At 40.4% G+C, this 9,992-nt stretch overlaps 1 protein-coding gene across 1 annotated transcript; it reads left to right on the forward strand.

Moving 5' to 3' along the window:
- Nucleotides 1-4,740: 4,740 nt before the first annotated feature.
- fgf3 (fibroblast growth factor 3) lies at nt 4,741-8,308 on the forward strand. Its single transcript, XM_024419514.2, has 3 exons — nt 4,741-5,125; nt 6,643-6,746; nt 7,389-8,308. The coding sequence occupies exons 1-3, from the start codon at nt 4,849-4,851 to the stop codon at nt 7,773-7,775; spliced, it is 768 nt and encodes a 255-aa protein (XP_024275282.1). The 5' UTR covers nt 4,741-4,848; the 3' UTR covers nt 7,776-8,308.
- The last annotated feature ends 1,684 nt before the right edge of the window (nt 8,309-9,992 follow it).

Below are 9,992 nucleotides of genomic sequence, written 5' to 3' on the forward strand. Positions count from 1 at the left end.
ATACAGATGAAAACTCTCTAGGTAGATAGTGTGGTCTACAGCTTATCATGAGATTCTCTACTTCAGCAAAACCTAGAGACTTCCTTAGATATTGTGCACCAGCTGTTTACATGTTTGCATAGGCCCCCGCCCCGTGTCTTACCAGAAGCTGCTGTTCTATCCTGCCGAGAGTATATAAACCGCCAGTTGTATGTTCTTAATGTCATCGTTCAGCCACGACTCGTGAAACATAAGAGATTACAGTTTTTAATGTCCCGATGGTAGGATATACGTGCTTTCAGTTCTATTTTCTAGTGATTGAGTATTAGCTAGCAAGACAGAAGGCAAAGGCAGATCAGTCACTCATCGCCTGATCCTCACAAGGCCCCCTGATCTTTTCCCGCAAAATCTCAGTTTACTTCTCCAGTGAATGACGGGGATCTGGGCCTAGTCGGGTGTCTAATGTCTCCCTCCCATCAGACTCATTGAAGAAACAGTCTTGGTCTAATCTGAGGGGAGTAATCGCAGTTCTGATGTCCAGAAGCGCTTTTCAGACATAAGAGACGGTAACAGCAACATTATGTACAAACAATGAAAAAAAATAGCTTGGTTGGTTAAGAGCTGACAAGACGGCAGCCATCCCCTCCTGCGCCATCTTTCTAATGCTCACATATCCAGTGTACCATATCAGAGCTACCCTGCACAAGGGAAAATGTGCATGAAGGTAACACAATATTATGTTCTTGCATCTCCTAAGTGCTTGCTCCTTACTGCAGTGGTTGCACCTACAGTTTGAAGTGGCTTTGTAATAGGCCTACTTCTCATAATAAAAAGAGCATCCCTTGTGTCGTCCTTCAAATAAACAAATGCATGTCAAATGCTCACCACTGAACCTGAGCACCAATATGACATATATACAGAGATTGTCAGAGCTTTTCCTGCAGTATGTCAGTAGAAAACATGGCAAACATAGATATTGAGAGTGAGGTTCATTCAATGAGTCTTGCTCCAGTGCCCCAGATACTATTTTAGAACAAATTATTTCGATAAATCTGTGGTTAAAATATATTTTTATACTCCGAAACTATCTGTCCATTTACATGGCAGTAATAGGGCACCCTAAAAGACGTGATATAATTTCAATGCTGTCTAACATTCACAATTTCAAATGTAGCCAGTTAATACAAATAGGACCACAACCATACTAAGATTTGGTGGTTAAACTCCATCAGAAGAAATATATAGTAGATGACTAACTTCCCACAGTCTATTACAAAATAAATCTGAATGGGGAAGCCAAAATCATGTTCTGTTTAAAAATCATTTTACAATCACATAAAGTGTTGCAGAAAATCAATGTGGATGCAAAACTAGGGTTAACATTTTCAAACCAACTTGGATTAAAGGGGTTGAGAGAAGAAAATTGTTGCCAATTTGTTTGCAATGCGCTCAAACTGTACGGGAGTTCTTTCTTAGTCTCTGACAAGCAGGTGAGATCAAAGTAAAAGTGGACAAAAGAGGCTCAGCAGTGATTTGTCCGGGGACGAGAGGCATTCCCATCTGGGAAAGTGGCTACAGCCTTGGCCGGGCCCTCAGATCACTAGCTCACTAAAGAAACCATGCCATGAGAAAAAGTACAGCAAAAAAGGTTCAAAGGTCACTTTGATTTGGTCTGGATTATTGGTACCTCCTTTTTTTCTGCAAATGGGCCAAGAAAAGGACCTGTGGCTAATAGCCTTTATAATGTCAGAAAATACACTATTGTGTACTTTTTGGGGAATTTGGGGTCAATTAAAAAAGAAGCTCTGAAATTCTTGCTTTCATTTTTCAAGTTATAAGGTTCAAATGTATGTATAGGGTGCCCTTTATATAGCATTGTTTTTTTTTGTTTATCATTTTTCAAATGGATGCATACTCTTTGAAAAAAAGGTTATTGATAGAACCAAAAAGGGTTTGATTGCTTGCTTCATATATGGCACCCCTAAAGGTTCTATATAAAACCTTTTTGTAGAGTTCTTTGATCAGAACCCAATGGGTTCTTTTCAATGAACCAAAATTGGTTTCATATAGAACCCTTGGGTTCCATGTAGGGTTCTATATGCAACCAATTTCGGTTCTACATGTATAGAACCTTACGGGATGCCATATATAGGAAGCAAGCATAGAACCATTTTTGGTTCTATCCAGAACCTTTTTTTCTAAGAGTGTGGTATATCATGAAGCAGTCTTGCTAACACATTTAACCAAATGGATCATGGAGATGACACGTTGTTTAAAGGAATACTCCACTCATAAAAACTAATATATATTTATTTTGTTCATTAGTTCATTGTTGACACACTCCCAACATGTTTTGCATGATGATGCAGCAAGTTACAATGTGCTTTTTGAAATTCCTTTCTCTTGAAAGAATGATTGCAGACATGCAAAACATGTTGGGAGTGTATCAACAGTGGACTAATGAAAAACATACCAAAACACAATTTTTGAGTGGATCATTCCTTTAACTTACTGGAGAACCATAACCAAAACACAACTCAAAACAACCAAATCTAGCCATATAATCAAGCCGGACATTTACAGTCTGGTTCAGTTGTTAAAAATGGATTATGCCCAATTTAAAGGGGTCTTTATTCCAAAAGGTTTGATGAAAGATCGATCAAACACTGTGAAAGATCGTGACAAACTCATTATTGATGTTACCTACGTTTTCTAACAGTTTTATTACATTAAACGTTTTTTTAAAGAATAATTTGAGCATCAACCATTCAGTCCATCTCTTCCTTCCTCTCCCTCTGTGTGTGTGTGTGTGTGTGTGTGTGTGTGTGTGTTGCGAAAATCAGACTGTTCATACAGATTATTACTGAGATGCTTTGTGAGCTGCTGTAGACCATAATTAAAATACTTTCTGAAAGAAATAGCGGACCACATCTTAAGTCCCAGCAACCCAACATCTGTCAGAATCAAGCCACATCAAGACAGTCTCTCTCAGAAATGGTCACCAGCACAGCGTATGAAATACATTGGTTGGCCGATGTTTTTGTATGTTGTCTGACTCGCAGGCGTCTACGATGCGCAATGCTGAATATGTTATGGCCACCTTTCTATTGACTAGTAAACGACTTATATTTGATAGACAGGGGTACCACAATAGCGTATTCGAAGGGAAGACAAATTTAAAAGTTCACTCCTTAGGGAGTTTTGAACTATGGCCTTCATAGCATTCTCTGGATTAGCGCCAAAGGGCAGAGAGATTTGTAGACTGTGCTAATTACGAGAATAGTGACCATAATATGAACAAGATGGAAGCAATTTTGGCAGTAGTCATTTGCGTGTTACTCTTCCGCCCACCGGCTACAACATAGCCGGATCCTTAATATTAGGAATAGAATAGCCTGGGACAGAGGAATGAATGAGCATATTGTGCAGAAGGAGATAAAATATTAAATTATTGTTGACCGCAATAGGGACGCAAACATCGGATTAATGCCAATAATGGTGCTTCTCCGGGTATTCAAATATTCTGGAAATATATAATGAAAAGTTTATTCTCCATCTTTTGATTTACAGAAAAAGCTGTCGATTGTTAAGTCAAAATGGAATTTTACGGTTTGCTCTCCGGGATGGCGATGATACGAAATTCTGAGGCTATCGGTCTGACAAAAGGTCGTTTCCGAAAAGTTATTCTGTTGCTTGCCACTCCGTCCCCGTGCGTTTCATGCGTTATTGGAGATAGGCGATGCTCTCCATCAGAAGAAGCACACTGCTTGAAGATTCCGTTGTGAAAGTATCTCACCAAACTGGTAGGACAGTCACTTGAGATATTTGGACCACCCTAAAAATGACTGAAATTAATATCGAATATTTTCCGATTATTTGAGAGTATGAAACACAACACATAAATTAGGCTGGTTAGATTATCTGATCAAAATCCAATAGGAAAATGTCTGAAATGTAACCTAATTATGCAAATAATTGACAAACCCGAAGGCATGGGCAAACAAATGAAATGCACTGAAACGCTCAGTTAAATTGAATCTATCAAACCACTTAAACAAACCCTAGCCTAATTTATAATATTATGAGAGACACTATTTTAAAATTGACCTAATAGGCCCTAAGAAACTGAACCCTAAAAAGTTGGTTCTCTGATCCTTGGGGGTGCTTGGTTAGGATAATTGAAAATAAACAAAAACATCTTCAAACTTTTATGTAAGACTCTTACCTTCACCTGTTAGACTGAATTGATAGGGCACTTGGATAGGCGCACATGTCTTAAACCACAGTGTATAATGTGGGATGCATAATTAGTTTTTTTTATATTTCAAAAGAGGAGTTCAGAGGAAACCCCTGCCTTCAGATGGCACGCTCTTTGAAATGCGGTTTTCCGCAATAAGCCACTGTGTGTAATGCTATGTAATTTTATCCACGCTGCACTCTCTTGATTCACACAAGGCTGATACCTTGCCTCCCCCTTTCCTTTGTATCAATTGGTCGGAGTTCAGGCTATTGTCACTGGAAGGTTCTTTTAGATCTGTGGACGCTGTCGATCAGCGAAATCTCACGATAGGCTCGTGTAGGATCCAGAAGTTTTTGCAGTCCTCTGTAGGGAGAGCAAAGGTGACGACAACGCCAGGACGAGACCACACTGTTGTCAACGCGCCGGCTCTAATCGATGACCACGGCTTCACCAAATCACTTCAGATAAAGAGACTGCAGAGGAGCACTTCTACTTGCCAATGTTTCGTGGGCAGGATCGTTGCGTTTTGCCGACACGACAGCAAATGCAAACGCCAACTCTTTAATGGGACCCCGAATGCCATTTCTATCCATTCTTGCCAGAATCTTACGATATACAGCCATGCCACAATGGTTATAATTCAGCTCCTGTTGTTGCTGAGTTTCTTGGACCAAAGCAAGCAGGATTATCTGTCTCCGAGGCTTGCTAGGACTTCAGGGGCGCCTTGTGCCATTGGCCAGGCGTGTGACCCAAGGCAGAGGAGAGATGCTGGGGGACGCGGTGGAGTCTACGAGCACCTCGGAGGAGCACCAAGATGCAGAAAACTTTACTGTGCAACTAAATATCATTTGCAAATACATCCAAGCGGGAAAATAGACGGTTCTCTTGAGGAAAACAACCAGTTAAGTAAGTATAGGCTATAATTAATTTTGTATTTCCTTTATATATGTGTAGCCTACACTTAAAAAAAAGGTTAGGGGTAGAACCAAACATGGTTATATGCTTGCTTCATATGGCACCCCTTAAGGTTCTACCATGAACCGAAATTGGTTCCATATTAAACCCAAGGGTTCTGATCAAAGGGTTATATATATATATATATATATATATATATATATACATATATATACATATATATAAATATATACACCTTTACACCTTTAGGGGTACCATAATACATGAAGTAAGCAATATAACCCTTTTTGGTTCTATCCAGAACCTTTTTTTCTAAGAGTGTATATATTTTGTTTTATATTGAATATCTCATGTGGTTAATGAACACCATCTTTATACGCATTTGAATATCTTAATTATAAAAGGAAATATGTTGAATGTAATGCTTTGTTTTAAATTGTGTGGCGCTGGAAGTATCATTCCATGCGATTTGAACTAGATTTTCATTCATAGCTGTATTAAGGTGGTAGCCTATAGCCTACATTTGGCTCCCACTTTTATCATTAAAGATGTAGAAAAGTGTGTGTATATCTTGATACCTATAGCTAAAGCTGTGACCGTAAAGTGTATATATTTGCCTCTGTGGGACAACATTGGTTTAAAATAGGTTAGGCATGCTCTCTATAAAACAGTATTAGCCTATGGGGTACAGTAGATCATATAGACAACACCGGTAGGTAAGCTTGTGAAGCAATCTTTTCCGAACTGATCACTTCCCGCTGTTCCCCAAGTAAACTGCCTCCAGGCTACTTCACCAGGGTCAACATTACGGTGTTCACAGATAATTGGTATAGTGAATGGTTTCCTCTTTGACTTGGGCAGTGTAATCATGTTTGTATATCTTTGAAAACGTGACCAGAGGACACTTGTTCTCTGTTTTATTTAAACACTTAGGCCTAGTCACTTATCAGACAACAGAGCTCCCATTAGCCAAACCCAAACACTAAAATGAGGCCTATTTCCATATGAACATCAGAATTAAACAGACTGAGAGACACAATAGCTGAGTCGTAGCGGATGTATTTATCCAATCAAAGACGATTACCCGAAACCACTGAATACCCTACATAGACTAAATCAATGGATGACGATTGAAAAATATTACGTTTGGGTTTATTTGCTCGCTCTTCTAAACATCCAATTGGCTTTTCATTTATCCAAAGTATTTGCGCGCAAATGGACTTTTGTGATGACATTTCAACCAACAATTTAAAAAAGATACACAGTACGGGCTATTTTATTGACATTTCATACTCGTTGTATTTCGACATCCGACATCCAAAACACGTAACGTTTATTATCGAGATAAACTCAACGTTTTTCTATGCGTAATGTAGCCCAAGAACTTCTAAGCCACTGCATGTCATCAAAATGATAGCGTCATGAAGGAGAGTACGACTACTCCTATAGCTGGACGTAAATGTTCTTCAGAATGCATCAATGCATAACATTTGGTCTCATCTTCTCAGGCATCATGGAGATCACAGCAGTTGATGTTGGAGTGGTAGCGATAAAGGGGATATTTTCCGGGAGATATCTGGCCATGAATGATAAAGGACGTCTATACGCCTCGGTAAGTGTTGTCACATTTGCCAAGATATCTAGATATGCATTTAGAGGATTCGGGTAAAAAGGAGCGCTATTTGATTCCATCTAGCCACTGTGGTGTTTATCTTAACTGCACCAAACTGTAGGGATTTCCCGAAACAACCTCTCTTACGTGAGGTTTGTGCGACCCCTCCAACTAATTGGTCACTGCTCTAGTTCAAGAGTTTGAAGCAGCCCAGCATTGCAAGGCAATATGACCAATCAAATGGAATGTGTTTGTGTGGGTGTCTGTGTTTGGTTTTACTATCTTTGTGGGGACCAGAAGTCCTCACAAGTGGGGACAGGTCGCTGGTCCGCACAAGGAAAATGTGTATATTTTAGGCTTAGGGGTTTCTGTTGGAATTAGGGTTAGGGAAAATAGTATTTTGAATGGGAATCAATTGCTTGGTCCTCACAAAGATAGCAAAACAAACATGTGTGTGTGTGTGAATCAAGGAGGCCTAATTGAATAGCTTATGCAGTAATGTGAAATTGTGATTTCATAGATTCAGGTCTATTTGAGCATTGGTCCAGGGCCATAAATGAAGGATTAATGAAAGGACTGATTGACAATGATGGAAGGTTGACCATGATGAAAGGTTAAATCAACATTTTTTTTCTTTTTCAGGATGTGTTCAACCAGGAGTGTGAGTTCCTGGAGCGGATTCATGAGCTGGGCTACAACACCTATGCTTCAAGACACCACTCCACCCTGCAGCCCCCTGCAGGGGGTGGCAGTGGCAAACGACGAGCCAGTGCCAAGAGGCAGTGGTATGTGTCCATCAATGGGAAAGGCCGGCCAAGGAGGGGCTTTAAGACGCGCAGCACTGACAAAGCCTCCCTTTTCCTGCCTCGAGTGCTAGGCAATAAGGACCATGAGATGGTGCGAAAGCTCCGTGACAGCCAGAGGCACCCAGCTGGACAGCAGAGTCCCCCTATGGGCCGGGCTGAGCACCGGAGACGGAGACACCGGGTCAGGGGAAGAAAGGGTAGAACCAAGAGGCCTGGTGACTGACTGACACTAGCCACTGCCCGAGAGCAGTAGGCCCTATTTCTCCGCTAAGGAACACCAGTTCATGGCACATGAAACTGACCAAAAATGAACTTACTGAAATATCTGCCTTAGATACTTGGATCAGCCAGTAGCAGCACAACTATACTTTGTTGTACAAGTTCCCTCCAAAATCCTTGCTTGGCATACATGCAACTCGAACCATCCCCTACAACTATTGCAATACCAACACAAGATTTGCCTGGGAATTCAAGTTAGGCACATATATCTGAAGTTAGAGCTACCAATACACAAGTATGAAAGGATGTTACGTTTTGTCTTTGTTTTGTACGTACACTTGTGAATGCAACTAAAGTCAATACAGCTGGATATCTTCCAACTGTTGTATTACCTGGAAAAAGTTGTGTTCTTGTGGAACTTTTTAAAGATCATAAATAATGTATGTTTACATGTGTACAGTTATTTTTTAATATCAGTTTCATTTATCAGCAGCTTTAATGTGGGAAAATGAGTGCGTGTAAGAACTGGACATCATTCAAGTGCTTACAGATACCAAGGAGGTGGTGTGCTCCATCATTCTAGTGCTTACAGATACCAAGGAGGTGGTGTGCTCCATCATTCTAGTGCTTACAGATACCAAGGAGGTGGTGTGCTCCATCATTCTAGTGCTTACAGATACCAAGGAGGTGGTGTGCTCCATCATTCTAGTGCTTACAGATACCAAGGAGGTGGTGTGCTCCATCATTCTAGTGCTTACAGATACCAAGGAGGTGGTGTGCTCCATCATTCTAGTGCTTACAGATACCAAGGAGGTGGTGTGCTCCATCATTCTAGTGCTTACAGATACCAAGGAGGTGGTGTGCTCCATCATTCTAGTGCTTACAGATACCAAGGAGGTGGTGTGCTCCATCATTCTAGTGCTTACAGATACCAAGGAGGTGGTGTGCTCCATCATTCTAGTGCTTACAGATACCAAGGAGGTGGTGTGCTCCATCATTCTAGTGCTTACAGATACCAAGGAGGTGGTGTGCTCCATCATTCTAGTGCTTACAGATACCAAGGAGGTGGTGTGCTCCATCATTCTAGTGCTTACAGATACCAAGGAGGTGGTGTGCTCCATCATTCTAGTGCTTACAGATACCAAGGAGGTGGTGTGCTCCATCATTCTAGTGCTTACAGATACCAGATACCAAGGAGGTGGTGTGCTCCATCATTCTAGTGCTTACAGATACCAAGGAGGTGGTGTGCTCCATCATTCTAGTGCTTACAGATACCAAGGAGGTGGTGTGCTCCATCATTCTAGTGCTTACAGATACCAAGGAGGTGGTGTGCTCCAGAGAAATAGAAATACAGCAAAGCACTTTTTCATACGAACATAAAAAGAAAACAAGTCAAAACAAACATGGGAACACATTTATTTTGAAATGTACTTATGATGTGATAGTCTGTCTGTAAACTGCGAGAAGTACTTTGTATATTACTAATGATATGAATATTTATTTGGTACCTGTGTTTTAAGTTATTGATGAGATTGTGTCTACATTTACCAATGTTATAATTTTAAAACTTTGTTGTAACCAACCAGGCGTGCCCCTCACTCAAACAGTAGATATTGTCAAAACAAAATGGTCAATCTGACTTGTCAAACATTACCATGTTTTGTTAATTGGTGTAACTAGCTAGTACAACTGAACAGACAAACTACATCAAATGTACTTACCGAATGCTCTGTCAATTTTTTGGGCATGAGACCACTCAGCACTCAGTCTTGTCCTAACCATGACCATGTTTTGCACTTCACCCCAGGTTGGGTTCATCTCTGTCAGTCCTGACCTCACTGTTCCTACACCAGGTAGAACCTAGCTTTGGCCTTCCATGTTACTCATAGATTGCTGTTCTGTTCAGAGCATGGGGGATACAGCTTTGTTCCACTCCATGTTAACACAAATATGTAATTGTCATGATTTCTCTCACCACCAATCAATTATTTTACGGTGAATGTTGAGTCATGAGGCTATAGTGAACACTGTAACATGTAAACAATAAACTATTAAGTATTTGGATTAATGTCATATGGAAATGTTTAACCTGTAAACATTGTGTTTATAAAAGGGATTCTGGGGTTAAGAGGGAGGTCTAATGTTAGTATCAGAGTTACTTCTGTCAATGTAAGGTGATTTTTACAGTTTCAAAATAATATAGGCTATTGATGGCAACATG

Source organism: Oncorhynchus tshawytscha, linkage group LG04 (assembly GCF_018296145.1).
Source record: "Oncorhynchus tshawytscha isolate Ot180627B linkage group LG04, Otsh_v2.0, whole genome shotgun sequence".
Taxonomy (NCBI): domain Eukaryota; kingdom Metazoa; phylum Chordata; class Actinopteri; order Salmoniformes; family Salmonidae; genus Oncorhynchus; species Oncorhynchus tshawytscha.